Below are 19206 nucleotides of genomic sequence, written 5' to 3' on the forward strand. Positions count from 1 at the left end.
TTTCAACTCCAAAACCTCCATTTTCTAAACCCTCAAACCTAAATCCCAAATCTCCACCCCCAACAAACCTTTAACTCTCTTCCCCACTAAGTGTTTAAGCCCCAACTCCTCCATTGCCGCCGTTGCCAGTAGCTCCGTAGCTTTCAATGTTATTTTAATCTTTAAAAACAAATTGAACTTTTACACTATAACCTTGCGACATAAAATTCCTGGGTCCGTCCCTGCACCTACCCAGCACCGTCAGCCAACCCACCTCGCCGGCGGTGGCACATTCTCCACCTTGCCGGCAGCGATACCTTCTTCACCTCGTTGGCGACAATACCTCCACCTCGTCAGCGATAACACCGTCTCCACCTAGATGGCGAGAACACCGCCTCCTCCTACCTCTCTTTCTCTTTCGTTCTTGAAGATAATCTCATAACTGGATCTAATTCAGCGAAGCTCATCATTCAATCCCTTACAAGTGAAGTGATGGATCTATAACAGGTATTTTGCATACAAAAATCTCAAACAAAACCACCCCAAAAGAATACAGATTTTGCACAAAGGGATGGATGCCTCTTGTCTGTTGGGCCCAATGCTCATCCAGATTGAACACTTTCTTCAAGAAATGGAAAAACAGATAGAGGGAGAGAAGAGACTTTGAGGAGGAGCGAGGTGGAGATGGTACTGCCGTCGGCGAAGTGGGATGGCTGATGGTGTTGGGTGCCGTCGGTTTGGATGGGGACGGGGACGTTGGTGGTTTCTGGTGTTGGTTTGTTTTTGTTTAGTTTTCATTAAAAAAAAAAAAAATTTCCTCGGCAAAGTTATGAAGAATGTGTCAAATTTCAAGTGTCCCCTCACTTTTCTTTTCCTTGTGCATTAAGAAGGTATCTCGCAGAAATTCATTAATATAAAACTGGTAGCAAAAATATCCTTAAAATCCAAGTTAATTATTTGAAAATTCCTTCGCAAGTTTCAGAGGAAATTGGGTTGGTGGAGAAGTGTGTTGTTACTGCCTGCCTTTTGTTTCCCAGCATATTTTGATATTCATAGTGAAATTTTATATATATATATATATATATATATATATATATATATATATATACTCTAAGTCTGCAGCTCATCCAATCCAAGTGGCAGGTTTAGGTTTTCTGAGTTGTAAGTTTTCAGTCAGTTCTATTCCTACTTCTAGTTCTTTCAGTTTACCTGTCCTTCTCTCTCTTGGTGTCTGAACAGTAAGACCCGTTCCAAACAGTAAGTCCCAGGGAGGCCTGAGCGGTTGTGGCATTAGTAGGAGGGCGAGAGATTTACTAGGTATCCTGTTTAATTAGAAGTCAGCCTTAGAAGTTTATGTTTACTTTCTTCCTTAGAACTCCAACCCCAGAACCTTGAGAAACATGAGTAGCTTATTCAGAACCAACTCTTATAATTCTAGCAGCTCTAGAGTCAGTATTGGCAAAGTCCTAGAGATAGTTAATGAAGAACAACTAGAATATAAGTCTAATAATGAACTAGATTTTCGAGATTGGAATATACCTAAGGTCCCTAGTCAAAATATTTATAAGAAAAAATAGTCGCTCTCTAGTTTCAATACAACCACCCATGTAAAAACAGTTGAACAAATCTATGCTTTAAGTCAAGAACATGAGACTTGTCAATTACTTAATCTTGAGTCAATTAGAAAACATAAAAATGATGGAAACAATTTTCTTCACATTGGTCTAGTCCAAGTTGCAGTTAAGCCGTTAACTAGATTAGGATTAAAAGCTTCAATCCTTCTCTACTTACGTGATGCCAGGTTCACTAATTTCAGCGACAGTACGCTAGGAATTATTGAATCCAGCCTTGCTAATGGTCCTATTCATTTTGATTGTTACCCTGATTTTACAGTAAGCCTGAGTGATCCCAATATATTAAAAACCCTAACATTAAATATAAAAACTGATGACTATGATCTCCTGCCCAGCACACAACCTTTAGCTTTAGTTTACATAATCTATTACAAAGTCACATGTACTAATATGAATTTCCAAGCCCTGAGTAAAAGTCCAAAAAACCAAACTTTGTTAATCCAAAGTCATACACCTGATGCTACTGTTCGAGTCCCTCATTCAATTAAATGGTCAGATGTATCCCTTCCAGTAGATTGGACCTTAACCGCTGAGAGTCAACCAGTTCCAATCCAGCGTAGTTTAAACAATTTAGACTATATCCAATAATATCTTGATGGCACTGTCAAAATTAATTTTAGTCATCAACCTCCACAAAAGTCAACAGTCCAGTTACAGCAGTTACCCATACCAAGTCAATCCCAAAGACATGTTCCTGCTAGACATTCCTTTGCTGCCTCTTCCTCTACTCCAGAACGAGACCTAGAGTTAGAAAAAGCATTGATTGACTTAAAACTAGAATCCTTAAGAAAAACTTCCCAAGTCACTCATCCCGTTTATAGAAAAAACTCCTGTCTCAGAAGACAATAAGTCTGAGTCCTCCGAGTCACCCACTCAATCTGATTTCATAGTCAAAAACTCCCCAGTTGACAACCAATTAAGAACTCTAAATAAATTTTTTTTAATTAACTGGAAAAGATTAGAAAATCATTTACATGCTCCTGAGAATCAAATTAGGCAAAATAATTATCACACAGTCATCCCTGACAGAGTCAAAAGACAACAAATTTTTAATGATTGGAAAGATTATATGCGATCTGCTAAAATTGAAATTTTTTATCTTGATTACGTAGAAAGCTGACATATGCCCAATGAGTTAAAAACTTTAACCCAAGAAAAATGGGAAAAGATGGATCACACTGAGATTCTCGCTAGTCACCCCCTGTTGAAACAATCATTATTAACCATAACAAAACAAAACTAGTAGCAACCCTTTCAAAGTCCCTGATCTGGAAAATAAGATGTTAGTCGAGGAAAAAAATTATACCAACCAAAGTCTAGTTGTCGTAGGGAAACAATTAGATAAGATAGAAACAAAAATCTATACGTTACTCCCCAATGAAGTCAAAACTAAAAATGAGAAACCTTTAGTTACATTCCAAGGTTTAAAGTCAAGTCCAACTTTCAAAACAAAAGAAACAATGACAAAAATTGAAAAAATGTTAGAAGAATTAACACCAGTCAAAAGAAAAGACAAGGAAAAGATTGAAACTAGTATTAGAGTTCTAGGATTCTTCCAGTTACCCCTTACTTCAGATAAATCCTCTGAATCTGAGTCAGCCTCCAGCATGGAAACAGAAATTAGTAATATTTCAAAAATTGAAAATGCATTTAGAAGTCTTGAGTTAGAAAATAATCCAAAAGTAAAGCGATTAACAAACAGAGTCAGCCCCACTAGTCTCACAAAAAATTGGTATCCAAGGCCAACACATCTGGATATTCAATATGAAGAAAGAAATTCACAAATCAATTTTCAGTTTCCTTTGATAAATTATACGAATGGAACATTGATGGTCTCTCTGAGCAAGAAATCTTAAATAAACTTCAACATATGTCCATGGTTGCCAATAGTTATATCACCAATCACAGTTTCAGGCAATCTAAAATTGTGCCTTTATTAGAAACTGGTTTCACTGGAACTCTTCGTTCCTGGTGGGATAAACATTTAACTAATGAGTCTAAACAACAAATAATTCATGCAGTCAAACTCAATGAAGATGGTCTCCCTATTTTTGATGAACAAATAGGTCAAGGCATAGAAGATGGAGTCAACACTTTATTATATACAATAGTTGAACATTTCATTGGAACACCTACTAATACTACTACTAGAATACACGATCAACTTAGTAACCTATGATGCCCTAAATTGTCTGATTTTAGATGGTATAAAGATGTGTTTATTTCCCGAGTTATGTTGAGAGATGATAGTAATCAGTCATTTTGGAAAGAAAAATTTGTTAATGGTCTTCCTAATTTATTTGCCCATAAGATTCGCACGACACTTAGTAATGAACAAGGTCATATCGATTGGGATAGTTTAACACATGGTAATATCATTAGCACAATTAATCAAGTTGGTATGAGAATGTGTGTTGATATGAAAATCGGTAAACAAATCCAGTCAGAAAGAAATTCTGCTAATTATGAGTTAGGAAATTTTTGTGAACAATACGGGCTAATATCAGCTCCCCCGTCTAGAAAGGATAAGTCTAGTCATCACAAACAACAGTTTAGTAAGAGTCGCCATTATTCTTGTCAAAAACAGTCATTCCAACATAATAATGACAATAATGAATTTTATAGTAAAAAGAAATTTTCCCCTAAGAAAAATTGGAAAAAGAGTCACGGAAAAGATAAGAATAGTCGCTTTAAGAAAAGTAAAATGTTATAAATGTGAAAAGTTTGGTCACTACGCTAATAATTGCAAAATAAAAGACACAATCAAACCATTGAAAATCACAGACGAAGAAAAAGACAAACTAATTAAAGTCCTTGAGCTTAGAAGTTCCGAGTCTAGTGAACATGATACCATCGACAGTAATACTGAGACTCCTGAATTTGATTACTCAGATTCTCAATCCAGCTCTCCCAAAATACAATTTGGTTGCCAAGACAATTGTTGTAAGTCTTAGTCAGTTAATGTCCTCACTAAACAAGAAGAACAAGAAGAGTTATTAATTGATTTAATTAGCAAAGTAAAAAATTTTGAGTTAAAATCCGAATATCTGAAAAAGTTAAGAAAGGTCATCAGTCAAAAAGAACCAAGACAGTCTACCTCTCAAAAGATAAGTTTGAACACAACTTTAGAAAAATTTAATAAAAAGAAGGAAGTTACGCTACAAGATTTGCAATCAGAAGTAAAGATAGTCAAGAAGGAAATTTTAGAACTTAGGCAAATAAGTCAAAAGTTACAGGTTGAAAATTATGAGATAAAACAAAATTTGAGTCACCTCCTGGAAAAAGATGATGCATCCAAAGGTTTGCCTGAGAGTCCAACAAATTCAGAGGACAAGTCCCATGAACCTCCTAACCAAGAATAATCAACTGTCAATTTAATTAAACAAGTCATATATATATATATATATTTTCTTTAAAGTTGATAAATCAAGAAAATGTGCTACAAAAACTTGGGCATGGCATGCATATATGCTTGAGCTGGATGTTCAGGGAAATATTTAGGTTTAGCTTTTAAATATTCTAAAACCATCTTTTAGAAAAGTGTAGTAGGATCGCCTTTGCTTGAAGAAATATTTGACATACTTGAGTTGGGTTAGTATTATCAATAAGGAGAATACGTCAAGTATCCCCTCACTTTTATTTTCCTTGTTATAGAGGGCTAGTATTTATACCAGCCTTCCTCGTTAGTTAAGGTTAAGGAGGTATATACTCTCGCTTATCATTCTTTATTATTGAGTGGTAATTTATTAATAAATTTGGTAACTCATATCCTTAAAATCCATGTTAATTATTTGAAAATTCCTTCACATGTGTTAATGTGCATTAGGAAATATTGACCAATACGGTGTGGCAGCCCAAATTCAATCCATATTATCGTACATTAGAGTAGTTCCGAGTATTGGATCTTCAAAATGCAAAAAGAAATCCTTGAATTTTTTTTTTTTTGGTAAAAAGATTCCTTGAAATTGGGTTGGTAGAGAGAGAGATGTGTGTTGTTACGTGCTACCTAGGTTTGCTTTTAAATATTCTAAAACCATCTTTGTAAACATGGCATCACCTTCTCTTGAAGTAATGCTCGTTATACATCTTCTCCTTGTCTCTTTTTATATATAGCTAACACAAACTCATCCTTAACCTCTTCTACATAGCGAATGTGACATACTCATTCACTTCCTCTGAGTTCTCAGTTCATATATTGTCCCTTTTGTGGTTATAATTAATTATATCATTCAAGCTTCTCGCAACAGTTCACCAGTGTTTGCTAAAACATTGCATTGGAGAGCTAGGTAAGTCTTGAAATAGTTGTTTGCCTTCACACTTTAGCACAACACAAGTGGTTCGCTTGACACTTTACTGGAAAACTTATGTATTTTTGGGGATTAAGAGCCTGTTTACTTTCTTTGGTTCCATGTCTATAAGTTTCCTTGCTTTTCTTCTTCTAAACCTACTTAGCTTTATTTTGTCCTATTTCTGTATTATTTATCATTTCACAGCACAAATATATATCTTTGTTTCATCTTTATATTTCTGGCTTTATGTCTGCAGTCTTGCAATAATGAGCATTCAGATTGCGGATAGTGCTGTAAATTGCTGCTAACTCGAGGTTGGTTTTCCTTAGAAAATTTTAATTTTCTTTATCGACTACCTCTTGGCACACACTCACACCTTCATTAATTTAAGTTTCTTCTTCTTCATTGTTTTTTTACTGTGATGGAATCTTTTAGAGTAAACATACATTAGTTTATGTATTAAAAACAAGAAAACAAATGAAAAACCAAAGAATGTAGTTGTTTAGCAAAATTACTTAACCAAGAGTATTTGAAGGGTTTTTAATAATGTTTCTGTGGTCTCTTCCTTTATATATATAAAGATTTCATTTTATGTTACTACACCCAATTTATATTAGATTGCTTTCTTAAGTTAGGAAAGTATTGAAGTTAGCTCAAGGGGTGAGAGAATGCAAGGTAATGACAAAGAATTAGGATACGTGTAGGTTCAATACCTTCTAAATAGCTAGAACAAGAAATAGTGATAAAAAAGAAACGGTGTTTTTCTAGAATTTTGAATACTTCACCCAAAAAAATGTGTTGATTTTATGTTAGTATATATCCGCGTTTTTTCAATTTCAACAAGTTATGCCATTTTTTGATATGGTTACACATAGGGTCCACTTAAATGTCAATGTGGCACAAATAGGGACCATTTTTTTTTAAAATTAAATGAAGTAGAATAAAATATTAATAAAACATGTGAAATTCAATTTAAGATTAAGAAAAGATTCTTAAACGAAAAACAAAATATTAAAAAACTAACAAACACTTATGGTCTGCTTGATAATGATTTCAGTTTTTTGTTTTTATTACTTTTCACTTTTCAATTTTTAAAAACTAAAACTACAAAACTTGTTTGGTAACCAATTTTAGTTTTAAAAATGAAATTGAAAATTGTTTAAAAGTTGTTTGATAACTTATTTCAGTTTTATTTGGAACTTAAAAATGAAATTTTTTTGGGGTCAAATTGTGAATATGAGATCATATATAATGAAAGTCCATGTTCCAATATGATCCTAGTCGGGAGGTCCCAAATAAGAAGTTTGGTAACTTAAGTGCAATGCATGTGTCGTGATGTTAATTGGTAAAAGAGAAAGAAGCACCAAAAAAATAAAAATAAAATAAAACTAAAACGAAACACTAAAAACTATCATTATCTCTCTTATTGAATTACCGGTAAATTAGAGCGAAAATTAGTCAAGTGAGCAACGTCTTCAAGGACAAAGCACTGGTCATGAGCTTGTTGTCGATTTGAACTTTGTGATCAGATTTGCCTGCTTTCCAGTGAACCAAATGGAACTATGAGGGAGTAATTGGATTTGAAATCGGATATCGGTGGTTTTAAAACGATGGACTTGACTGGAATATGAGTGGGGTAGTATTTGTCACAAAAAGAGGTGTCGTTTTAATTTTATAAATACTCACAAGTGCACAAATCAAATGTAATATAGATGTGTAAGAATGAGATCGTACCCACAAGGATTGCATGAAAAAAATAGAGAACTAACCCAAATAAATTAAGGGAGATTCACTATTATACCCACTATAGGGCCCAAATTATAAAAATACTATATATAAAAATGGACTTTAGAAACACACCCAAAGCCCATTTACAACATAACAAAGAGGCTTTTAACTTTTTATAAATTACAAAACTGTCATCTATTTTTAAAACAAGCCAAACCCCAAAAGCTCCTAAAAAACCCCAAAACACTCAATAGGGCATCAAAGTAATTTAATAATCAAAATTTTATTAAAGAGAGCAAGCTGTTATTTTTTGGGGTTTTTTTTGTTTATAGAAATTAAATGGTGAAGGGTTTATTTATATTTTTTATGCTAAGATTGGGTGTATGACTAAATATCTCTTAAATTAATTCAATTACTCACCTAGTACCTTCCGAGGTTGATTTGTTGGTTTTTTTTTTCATAAAAAAAAATATAAAAAAATATACAGAAATTCTAAGGCATTAGAATCCACACCACTATTCCATAAAATTCTAATTATTTACCTATCAATTTCCAATTTCCATGGAGTAGCGATCTAGAAATCAATCTACTACTTTCTCATGATATATCAATTAAGCATGCAATTTAATAAATCTTTTGTAAATTCCCTTTCCTTTTTTGGTAGAACTTCTAAGCATCACATGTAAATAAAGGTATTTAACTACAAAGGATCAAAGTTTCCTAAGCATACCCTAGGTGAAAAAGGTTTTTTGAATGACAAGAGATCAAAGAAATTTGTATAGTAAATATAAAACCAAAGACATATTAATAAATCAACCCAATTTTAACTACCACAAATACATGATAGAAGTGGTGAAAATAAAGCAAATCTATTAATCACGTGAAGCCAACATTATTAACATCAAAGAATATAATTTATAAATTAAAAGATAAAAACAGGAAATTAATTTTATAATGGTATTTCACCATTAACATAATTTAACTAGAATAAATAAAAAAATAAACTACATAATAAGAGATAAAAACTAAAGTAAAGAAAAATTAAAGTAGAGAGAAAAAGGAGAAAAAGTGTATCATAAACCCCTTCGTTCCTTGCCTCTCGGCTCCTCAAGATTCTCTCCAATTCTTCTACATTTTCTATCCTGTTTCTGCTCTCCTGTTTGTTGTCCAATTTCAATTTTCTTCCACTTTGGGTTTGGATTTGGATGCATCACACGGGTTGCTCTCCATCCTTTTTCTTTGTCTTCGGGCTTTGGACGTAGTCAATATCCACCTTATCTTCTATCTTCTTCTTGCAACACATTCTTTATTCCTCCTCATTTGCTATTGGTGGTAGACTCTCAATATCTAAAAAGAACCGCACACTAAACACAAAAACCAAGACTGTAAACAATCAATACAAATAATCTAAAAGATTAAAATAAAATAAAATAAAACAGTAATAAATATAAATTTAAGGATAAAACTTATATTAATTTTGTGCTCATCATGTTGGAACTAGGATGCTCGGTTCGGTAACCGAACCTAGGGGCACAAACCAACCACTGAACCGATGGTGGTCCAAATTCTACAATCGGTTTGCCGACTGTCGTTCGAAGTCAACCACTGTCTGTGCGGTAGCATCCAAGAGAGAGAGAGAGAGAGAGAGAGAGAGAGAGCAGATATGTGCGTCAGCTGCATCAAATGAAGAAGAGATGGTGTGCGATGGCTGCGAAGAGAGGACAAGAAGGATGGCCTCGAATTGAAGAGGAGTGCGGCCGCAGCTGCGAAGAGAGGAGAAATGGGGAAGAAGAATATAGGAGAGAGAAAATGAGGTGGAGAAGAAGATAAGATACAAAAGGAGAAGGAGAAGAAAATACGGAGGGAATAAAGTGGTGGGACTGTTTGGGAATGATTTTGGAGGACTAAAAGCACTTTATATGACCACGTTTGGTAGAAAATGTTAGAAGTGCTTTTAGGTCGTGAAAGCGCTTTCTAGAGAAGCATCTACTATGTATTTCTTCAGGAAGCACTCCCAAGTAATTTCCCAAGAAGATTTTTGCATTTCTTATGAAAATTTCAACATCTTTATAATGAAAGCGCTTTTGTAAGAAACTCTTATGATCAAAAGTGCTTCCTAGAGAAGAAGTCCCAAACAAGTGGTAGAAGCCCTCCTCTCCAACAAGCAGGTTAAGGGTTTGAGTCCCTTTTGGAGCATAATTTGAAATATTCTTCACAACTGATAGAGTTCAATTTGTTGGCCGAAACAAAAAATTAAGTGAAAAGTCATGAACCAAATGGTTTGGTTTGGTGGGTTTGGCGATCTATAGATCTAAAATTCTAACCCTATGTGAGATGGGATATGGGGGTGACGACTACAGTGAGATATAGGGTGAGGGGCCGCGGTTGGAAGTTAGATTGGGGGAAGGGGTGAGCTGTCTCTTAGGGGCTTTAGGTTGCTTCGCATGTGCCTTGTTGTACACTCACATACCTGTATGGATTAATCGCGAACCCGATAATAGGGTCCCTAAGATTTAAGGACTAGGTCAGTATTATTTCGACTAATATTCTTGTTTGAAATATAAGTAAAGCTTCAGCAGAAGAACTATTGATTGATCACGTATAGTAAATTCACCCTCTATGCGTACTTTTCCTAGTGTCTCTACGTAAATGACTAAAGAACAATCATCCTCCTAATTAACCAAACATAAGATGCCCCAGTTTTTGTTTTATGGATTATCATTACTCAATTAACAATCCTATGGCTATGAACTATATTGACTATGAAGATAAAAGAGCAAGGTCTCATAAATCTACTTAACTTTTACTTTCTCTCTATTTCATATTCATTGGCCTATTGTTTAAGCATATAATTGTTGATAGGAATATTTCTAGCCATAATGACCTTGCCATTAATTTAATTTAATTACTAAGTAAATATATATAGGTAATATCCATAAAAGATTACATAAAATTATTAGGTTTTATGGGATATTTCCCACACAACATATAGTGGAACAATATTATAGGTGGCCCTTTGAGCTAGGCTGAACTCATTTTTTAAGCTAGTTTAAGCTCAAATTTAGCCCGAGTTAATATAGTATAACATGCCCTAAGAATGCATATCCCTAAAAGATTGGTCGTTCATGTGAGGAAAGAAAATCAATGAACATTTTAAAGTACACCAATATAATAATTGGAACATCTTTCCATTTAATTATAAGATTATAAACATTTAGGACCAAACTTTAATGAAACAAACGCAAGGTATCTTATAAAAAGATGTGAGCTCCTAATGAGATTTGTTAGCTCGGCACACCAAATCATAAGCTTGGGTCATTTTAACAAGGGGAGAATTGCACTTAGACTCCCCGACGTTTGGTATAATTACAGTCAGATCTCACATGTTTTATATATTACGATCACACCCCTTGTGTTAGTTAACTTTGACATAAACTGGTAGTTGACTGGATTTTAACAAATGAAATGTCTGTTCTAACCTTTCTACATAAATATCAACAAAATACCTTAAAATCAATTTTAAAATAAACAAAAAGGTTAAAGCTTAAAAATTAAAATTAAAAACTCCCAAAACTTGAGTCTTACCTGACCCCTCCGCATCCCCCACCTAGTAACCACCCCATACCATGCCACCCCCTCATACTTACCGGTGACATGTCTTCTCTCTCTCTCTCTCTCTCTCTCTCTCTCTGTGCACATATTAGTGTCCCACTCCCTCTCTAATATGAGAGGATGACTGATATCTCCATAGCAGGAGCTGTAATGGTTGGGTGTCTTGAGAAATTTTTTGGTGAGGAAGGAGGAAGAGTGTTTATAGATTATGAGTTACAATTGCTATGAGATTTGTTTGGTTGGGTTTTTGATTGGTTTACCTTTGACTTTTTCATAATTAAAATTGTAGGTGTTGAACCGGTTGCATTTTTTGTTTGAGATTTTGTTGGTCTCTAACGGCTTTATATCAAAGGCAACAAAAAATGGAAGAAATTGTTGAAGAACCAGTGCCACTAATTGGGAGACAACTCAACTATCTAATTTACTATGATTCCAACATAGAAAGTCTAAAAGATGCTCTTAAAAAGCTTGACGACAAGAAAAATGATGTGCAAAGATCTGTGGATGCTGCAAAAAGGAATGGTGCAACCATCAAAGATCAAGTTCAGAGCTGGCTGGAGGATGTAAGCAAAACATTTCGTGAAGCACAAGAACTTGAAACTAGAGTCAACATGCAAAGGCGGTGTTTGTATGGATTGTGCCCAAGTTTGAAATTGCGGTATTCTCTGAGTAGGAAAGCGAAGAAGATTGCTCAGGCAGTGTTTATACTTGATCTCAAACTAGATGGAGGACTGAGTAATAATGTTGCCAATCCTGCACCTTTGGAAAAGCTAGGGTCAATAATCTCTGGAGATGGTTTTAAGAGTTTTGAATCCAGAAAAGCAGTCATGAATGATGTGCTTATAGCTTTGAGGAATGAAAAGTCAAGAATAATTGGGGTATGCGGGATGGGAGGTGTGGGTAAAACCACAATGGTGAGAGAAATCAGAGAAATCATCAACAGATTAGAAGGAACGAATAGGCTGTTTGATAAGGTTGTGTTGGCAACTATATCTGCAACTGTAAACATTACGAGAATTCAAACTGAAATTGCAGACTCACTGGATATGGAATTCGTCAAGGAAAGTGAATCTATAAGAGCACAAAGGCTACATGAGACAATCAAGTACAGTAATAGAATCTTAATTATATTAGATGATGTATGGTCAGAGCTTAAATTAGAGGATGTAGGAATCCCTTTTGGTGTTTATGAAAGGTGCAAAATTTTGTTGACATCTCAAAATGAAGAAGTTTGTAAAATAATGGGGTGTAAAGATGACATTTTTAGAGTCCAAGCCTTAAATAAAGAAGAAGCATGGGAGCTTTTCAGGGCGACTGTAGGTGAATCCTTGGACAATAATCCTGATTTGTCTCATGCTGCAAAGTTGATTGTTGATGAATGCAAAGGTTTACCCATTGCTATCATAACTGTTGGGAAAGCTCTTCTATCAAGTAACGGCAAGCATGAATGGACTACTGCCTTGGAAGAACTAAAAAACTCTACCTCAGTAAATATCCCTGGAATGGAACCCAAGGTTTATTCTTGCATAAAATTGAGTTATGATAAATTGGAGAGTGATGAAGTCAAGTCATGCTTTTTACTTTGTTGCTTATTTCCTGAAGATTATGATGTTCCAATTGAGTATTTGGTGAGGTATGGGTCGGGTCGAGCAACTTTCAGAAACACCAACACAATCGAAGATGTAAGAAACAAAGTGCATTATTTCATTGGACAACTAAAAAGAAGGTATTTGTTGCTGGATAGTGAAAAGGAAGAATGTATCAAAATGCACGACATAGTTCGTGATGTTGCTATATCAATTGCCTCAAAAGATCCTCACAGATTTATGGTAAGATCATTTGATGCTGAAGGTGGAGGTAGAGGATGGCCAGGAGTACAAAAAGTTACAAACCAAGAACATTGCAATGCAATTTCGTTCCTCGATGTTACGTTAGATGAAGATATTTCTGATGGTTTGGAGTGCCCAAAACTTGAGCTTCTACAATTGAAAAATTCCTCCTGTAGTTTTGAATATTCCAACCACTTTAAAAGGTTGAGAGAACTTAAGGTTTTAGCTGTCTTGGGAATGGATATGTCAGGTTACTTGGCCTCGAAAAGATCACTACCGCTTGGAGAACCCAAGTACCTTCATACCTTGTGTCTAGAGGATTGCGAATTGGGAGACATATCCCATGTTATTGGAGAATTGGAGAATTTGGAGATCCTCAGCTTTGCTCGCTCTCAAATCAAGAAGTTGCCTAAAGAAATAGGACTTCTTCATCAGTTAAGGATGCTGGATGCAACAGACTGTAAAGCACTTGAAGAAATTCCTCATGGTGTCTTATCCAACTTGAGGAGATTAGAAGAGTTGTACATGGCAGAAAGCTTTCTCTATTGGGAGCCAGCAACAGGAAGCAAGGATGAAACCAACATGGCAAGCCTTGATGAGGTGATGTCTCTTTATGATCATTTAAATGTCTTAGCCATAAAAATCCATGATGTTCAGATGTTGAGGAATGTTGAGTTTTTTTTAAAAAGCCAGCCTATAAGATTTCATGTGTCAATCAATATTAGTTGGTCATACCTAAAAAAGAGTTTCAAGAACCGAATGCCTGGTTATCTGTTCGAAAATAGTTTGATGCTTCGTGGTGATGTAAAGGAACATTTGGAGATTGGAGCAGTTAGATACTTCTTGAAGCAATCTGAAAACTTAAGCCTACACCACACATACAATTTAAAGTATGTCATCGAGGAGTTAGATGATCAAGGGGACTTTCAACACTTGAAAGTGTTATTAATCATGAATGATTTTGACATAGAGTATCTTATGAATGGAATATATTGGCCTCGCCGTCGTCAACCTGCCTTCCCCATCTTAGAGTCGGTTACCTTCAAGAATGTTCACAAACTAAAAGTTATGTGTCGTGGCAAACTGCCAGACAAGCACTCCTTCATGAACCTAAGGTCCATTGCAATTGACAGTTGTCATAAGTTAAAATATGTATTTTCACTATCCGTAGCACAAAACTTGGTACAACTCCAAAGCTTAACGGTTAAAATCTGTGCTGAAGTGGAAGAGATCATATCAAAGGAGAGAATGGAAGATGATAATGCATCTCGCATATTCCCAGGATTAACTATTTTGAAACTTTCTTTTCTACAAATTCTTCATCGTTTCTACATGGGAAACCAACAGGACTCCACCAATGAGGTATGTCTATACACCTTTAATGCTTGAATGGTATATACTTGTTACTCTTTGGAATATGCTGCTTTTGTTTTGCTTGATACTGTCGTTCTAGGTCTCGAAGTTGATTTGGGTTGACCTTAATCATTTTTGGTCTGTTGGAAATTTTAGATGCGTTTCAAATTTTTGCAACTATTTTATAGATATTCAAGAAAAAAATTATCTCTGAAAAAAGTCACTTGAATCGGATATCATTTTACCGCACAATTAAAATATTGTGATTTTATTGGTAATCTTGAGTGGTGGGTAAAATGTTTACTGGTAAATAGTAATTGAGGGAAATAGTGGGTAGGAAAAGGATTTCTCAAAATTTATGACAGAGGATGTGGGAATATAATTAAGGCAATTTGCAAATAAGACAAATGGTGGAAGTTCATTACTTATGTATTTCTTTCTTTTTGGCTCATGTGTAAGTTCATTATTTATGTAGAATTAATTAATGTACAGATTATAAAGCCTAATGATGAAAGTGTGAACAAGACGAAAGAGACTAGGAATGACCAACAACATGATCAAGTTGCTGGGTCGACCTCATCTGAATCGGAAGAAGCACAAGTGGGAGCAAGTTGTAATGCACTATTTCCTTCAAATTGCGTTTCATGGTTACCAAAACTAGAGCAACTAGTGTTGGAGGTTTTGAGAAGCGAGGTAGTCAATGTGGTATTTGATTTAGCAGGGCATGACTCAGCTTTTTCTCAATTACAGACATTTCGAGTGTGGCAATTAAGAGAGGTTGAGCATTTGTGGAAGAACGTTCAACCTAGATTCCAAGGTTTTCAAAATATAAGATCTTTGATAATTAAATATTGTTACAGTCTAAAATATCTATGCCCCTATGAAATTTACAAGATCCTTGTGAATCTCCAAGAAGTTGGAATAGAAGCATGTTCGGATATGGAAACTATAGTACTGGCAGCAGCTTCCACAAAGGACAATATCAATGAAGAAGGGAAAGAGACAGGTGGCAGTGGCGCGATGAATTTGTTTCCCAAACTACTCAATAGCTTCTGTCTAGAGAAGTTGTCAAGCCTCGAGAGATTTTGCCCTGATGCCTATTCTTTTGCGTGGTCCTCCTCCACAAGAACTATGAAGGTGTCAAAGTGTCCCAAATTAAAGACATTGGGTTTTGCACCAGTAAGCAAAAATCTGCCTGCAGTAGTTGCCGAGAATTTGAGTGATGATCATGTAAGAGGTAGAGAAGAATCAGGTGGTGCATCATCATCATCATCATCAACTAGATCTGGATGTGCCCCACTAGTCTGCTTACAAAGTCGTCCATCTACTCGCAACTTTACTCAAATATTGCCCCGCCCTGTAAATAGAGAGGTGCGTCATTATTCTAAACTATGCAGTATAATTAGTCTTAAGTACAGATGTCATTGAAATTTTTTTTTTTTTTTTTAAAAGCAAAGTTAAATGGGCTTGGCCCAAACACGGGCCATGACAATTGTAAACACTTGTTAATTTTCATTTGGTAATTGATCACCATTAAATATTAATATAGAATGTGATAATATACAATAATTAAACTGATTAGTTAAACAATAAACAATATTGGTAACTTCTTTTTATATGAATACTTACCAAACTTGCTTAGTTAAACAAGAAACAATCCATTTTTCTTTTTTAAACAACATTCTTGATTTCTAGAATGTGATAATATCCCATATATGTTTATGATTGAAACACTAACAAATTAATATACAATTACTTTTCTACCATTTTTCCAGGTAACGCCCACAAATCTTCAAACCTCAAGTGCTACCCACAATCTAGAAGATCTCCTTGTACACAAGTGCGATTTATTGGAAGTGATATTTTTGGTTCAGGAAACCCCTTCTACTCAAGCATTTGATAAGCTGAGGGAGTTGAAGTTGTCGCATTTACCAATGCTGAGCCACATATGGGAAAAGGGTTTACAAGTTAGCTCAGGCTTTGGAAACTTGAGATTACTAGATGTACGGGGCTGTCACAATTTGAGATACTTGTTTTCACCACACATAGCCAAACTTCTTACTTGCCTGAAGACAATAAATGTTTACCATTGTAGTGCAATGGAGAAAATTGCTGGAGAGGCAGATGGAGAAGGAGAAAGTGTTGAGGATGAATTGACATTTCCGAACGTGAAATATATCAAACTTGTGGATTTACCCAAACTTGAATCTTTCTGCTCTCAAGTTTATACTTTGAAGTGGCCAGCTTTGGAGAAAGTCGAAGTTGATGAGTGTCCAAAATTAAAAGCCTTTGCTCCTGAGCCTATAAATGTATAAGCAGCTGGCATGTGTATATGAAGCGTCCACATGGAAAGAAAAGAAGGTATGTTTTCAATTCAACCAAGCACTTACCATGATCGGTCACTGTAAAATTAGTAGAAGATATATATAGCTTAATATATTTTTATGAATTGGTGTTGCTTTTAATTTTTCTTTGCCTTATCTTTCTTATGTCATTAGTCCATCTCCGCGTGTTTAAGCTATATATGGCTCGTTAAAATTCTTCTAAGGATGATATCATTTTTTGAAGTAATACTTATTAACCATTAATATTTTTCCATTACATGCATATTTTCTATTTTAATCATAGATAATAATTTTTTATTCTTTATTTTGCATAATCTTTGAGAAGAATATCATCAGAAGCCAAGAAGCTAGGGACAAGACTACATGATATGTTGCGGTGCACATCTACAAGATACCATGATATACCAATTTCGTTTTTATCAGACACCGTCGTCTTCATCACTGATTATGCATGTTCCATGTTAATGTTCTTCAAATCCTGCCATTGCATCAAAACATCACATAATTTAGCTATTATATTTGCTCTTTAGTTGTATTGATTAAAATGGATATATTTGGAGCTTCCTTTCATGTGTAATTATTGGATATTTGGCTCAACTGCTGGCATTTGAATCATTGTATATTATTGTTTGATTTGGACCAAGTGGATTTATAAACCAAAGTTCTTAATAGAAAGATCCGTGTAATATACATGATTGAATAATTGGGCCTTCATTTTCATGTAATAGGGTTTATTTAGGCTTTTGGATTGCTTTAAGGTTTCAATTTATGTTCGGTTGTGGAAATTTATCTAATAAAGTTTTTCATTGATAAAAATAAATTAAAAATTAAAAATTAAACTTAATTACAATCAACGCTACCCCACCTTAATATTTTGTAAACAAATGTTTTAATCCTTCATTTTTTTTGTAAGCACGTTTTTGGAGTAGAAGTGCAGGGGCCAGCCTTGAGAATTTTTAGTCCCAAGGAGATGTTGAAAATAGACCATTTGTATATAATACTTCACACGAGAAAATTCGTTTGATTTTATTCACGCGTGTATAGAATATTTAAAAAAATATACCTTTTATAACTATGAAAAAAAAAGTTTGGACTTCAAACAAAAATATCATTTAGTTTTTATACACAAGAAATAATTGAGGACAAAAAAATAATGGTTGCAGACAAAAAAAAAAAAAAAATCAAAGACTGAAGAAAATATTAGGGGTGGCATTTTAAACCGAAAAACCGCAAAAACCAACCAATATTTTACCGCAATAAAACCGCAATCGCGGTAAACCGAACCGCAATCGCGGTATTAAGAACCGAACCGCATTTACGGTTGCGGTTGCGGTATTTGATTTTCAAAATTTGCGGTTACCGCAAACCGCAAAGTATAGCCGCACGGCTATATTCTATGAATAATTAAGTAAAATTGTAAACCCTTCTCTTCTCTTGAATTGGTGGAAAGGGAACCAAACAAGATATCCTATTCTTTCACAAGTTCCCAAGGATATCTTTGCAATTCCAAGTTCTACGGTTGCTAGTGAAAATGCTTTTAGCCTAGGCAAGAGGATTGTGGATCCTTTTAGAAGCTCTTTGCATCCTAAAATGGTAGAGGCATTAGTGTGTACTAGTGATTGGCTTAGAGCGGACGAATTTTCCTTTTACAAGGAACCAACAGATGATGAGGTTGAATTCTACAAGGAAATGGAAGATATGACAACTTGTAAGTAATTAGTTTATTTATGCTAATGTTATTTATGCTTCTTCTTATAATAAAATGTACTAAACTATGTTGTTTTATTTGTAGATAGCATTGGTGCTCAAACAACACAAAGGGGTTCTTCAAATCCACTCACCACTAACACTTGAGTTTGTAACATTGGTGTATTGCATTTTTCCTTTTAGTTTGTAACTTTAATTAACTGTGAATTGGAATTTTCTTTTTGGTTGTAACTTTAATTCATTTTGCTTTTGGTTTGTAAATTTAAAGGATTTGGAATTGGAATGCTTGAGAAGTTTAACTTTAATTGGAATGTTTGGAATTGTAACTTTAATTTTCTTAGGTTGTGAATGCTTGAGAATTGGAATCGATTGTGAATTTATATATGCTTGAGAAATTGAGGTTGTGTATTTATTTATTTAGGTTGTAAATTTATATTTTTGTGAATGCTTGAGAATTTGCGGTTTTAAACCGCAAATTTGCGGTAACCGACCGCATTTTTGCGGTTTACCGCAATGCGGTAAACCGCAAAACGCGGTCGGTTTGCGGTTTCAAAAATCACCAAACCGCAAATAGTCGGTCGGTTTGCGGTTTGAGTAAAAATTCGCGGTTACCGAACCGCAACCACCCCTAGAAAATATAACCCTGCACTCGCACGCCAATACTGCTGGAGGAAAGTTACACTAAAGTTAGCTACGCCCACGCTTACAAAACTATGATCAGATTTAAAAA

The 19206-nt window shown here is 34.8% G+C and overlaps 1 protein-coding gene and 1 long non-coding RNA gene across 3 annotated transcripts; one reads left to right on the plus strand and one right to left on the minus strand.

Moving 5' to 3' along the window:
- On the plus strand, positions 5779-17472 carry LOC18785980 (probable disease resistance protein At4g27220). Of its 2 annotated transcripts, none has more exons than XM_007219011.2 (6): positions 5779-5899; positions 6159-6216; positions 11532-14433; positions 14917-15795; positions 16200-16785; positions 17095-17472. In XM_007219011.2, exons 3-5 carry the CDS (start codon positions 11605-11607, stop codon positions 16737-16739), a joined length of 4248 nt encoding a protein of 1415 aa, XP_007219073.2. In that variant the 5' UTR covers positions 5779-5899; positions 6159-6216; positions 11532-11604; the 3' UTR covers positions 16740-16785; positions 17095-17472. The 2 variants fall into 2 exon arrangements, with proteins under 2 accessions (XP_007219073.2, XP_020414240.1); XM_020558651.1 differs by having other exon boundaries at positions 17106-17472.
- LOC109947727 lies at positions 8529-9988 on the minus strand. The gene is made up of 2 exons (XR_002270534.1): positions 9155-9988; positions 8529-8994 (listed from the first exon to the last, which is right to left on the minus strand). It is a non-coding gene; the product is annotated as an uncharacterized LOC109947727 (long non-coding RNA).

Source organism: Prunus persica, chromosome G2, assembly GCF_000346465.2.
Source record: "Prunus persica cultivar Lovell chromosome G2, Prunus_persica_NCBIv2, whole genome shotgun sequence".
In the NCBI taxonomy this organism is placed as follows: domain Eukaryota; kingdom Viridiplantae; phylum Streptophyta; class Magnoliopsida; order Rosales; family Rosaceae; genus Prunus; species Prunus persica.

Coding starts and splice junctions, on each gene's coding strand:
- LOC18785980 (XM_007219011.2), top strand. CDS start 11,605: ATGGAAGAAATTGTTGAAGAACCAGTGCCACTAATTGGGAGACAACTC. Junction 14,434..14,916: donor AACAGGACTCCACCAATGAG/GTATGTCTATAC, acceptor ATTAATGTACAG/ATTATAAAGCCTAATGATGA. Junction 15,796..16,199: donor CCCGCCCTGTAAATAGAGAG/GTGCGTCATTAT, acceptor CCATTTTTCCAG/GTAACGCCCACAAATCTTCA.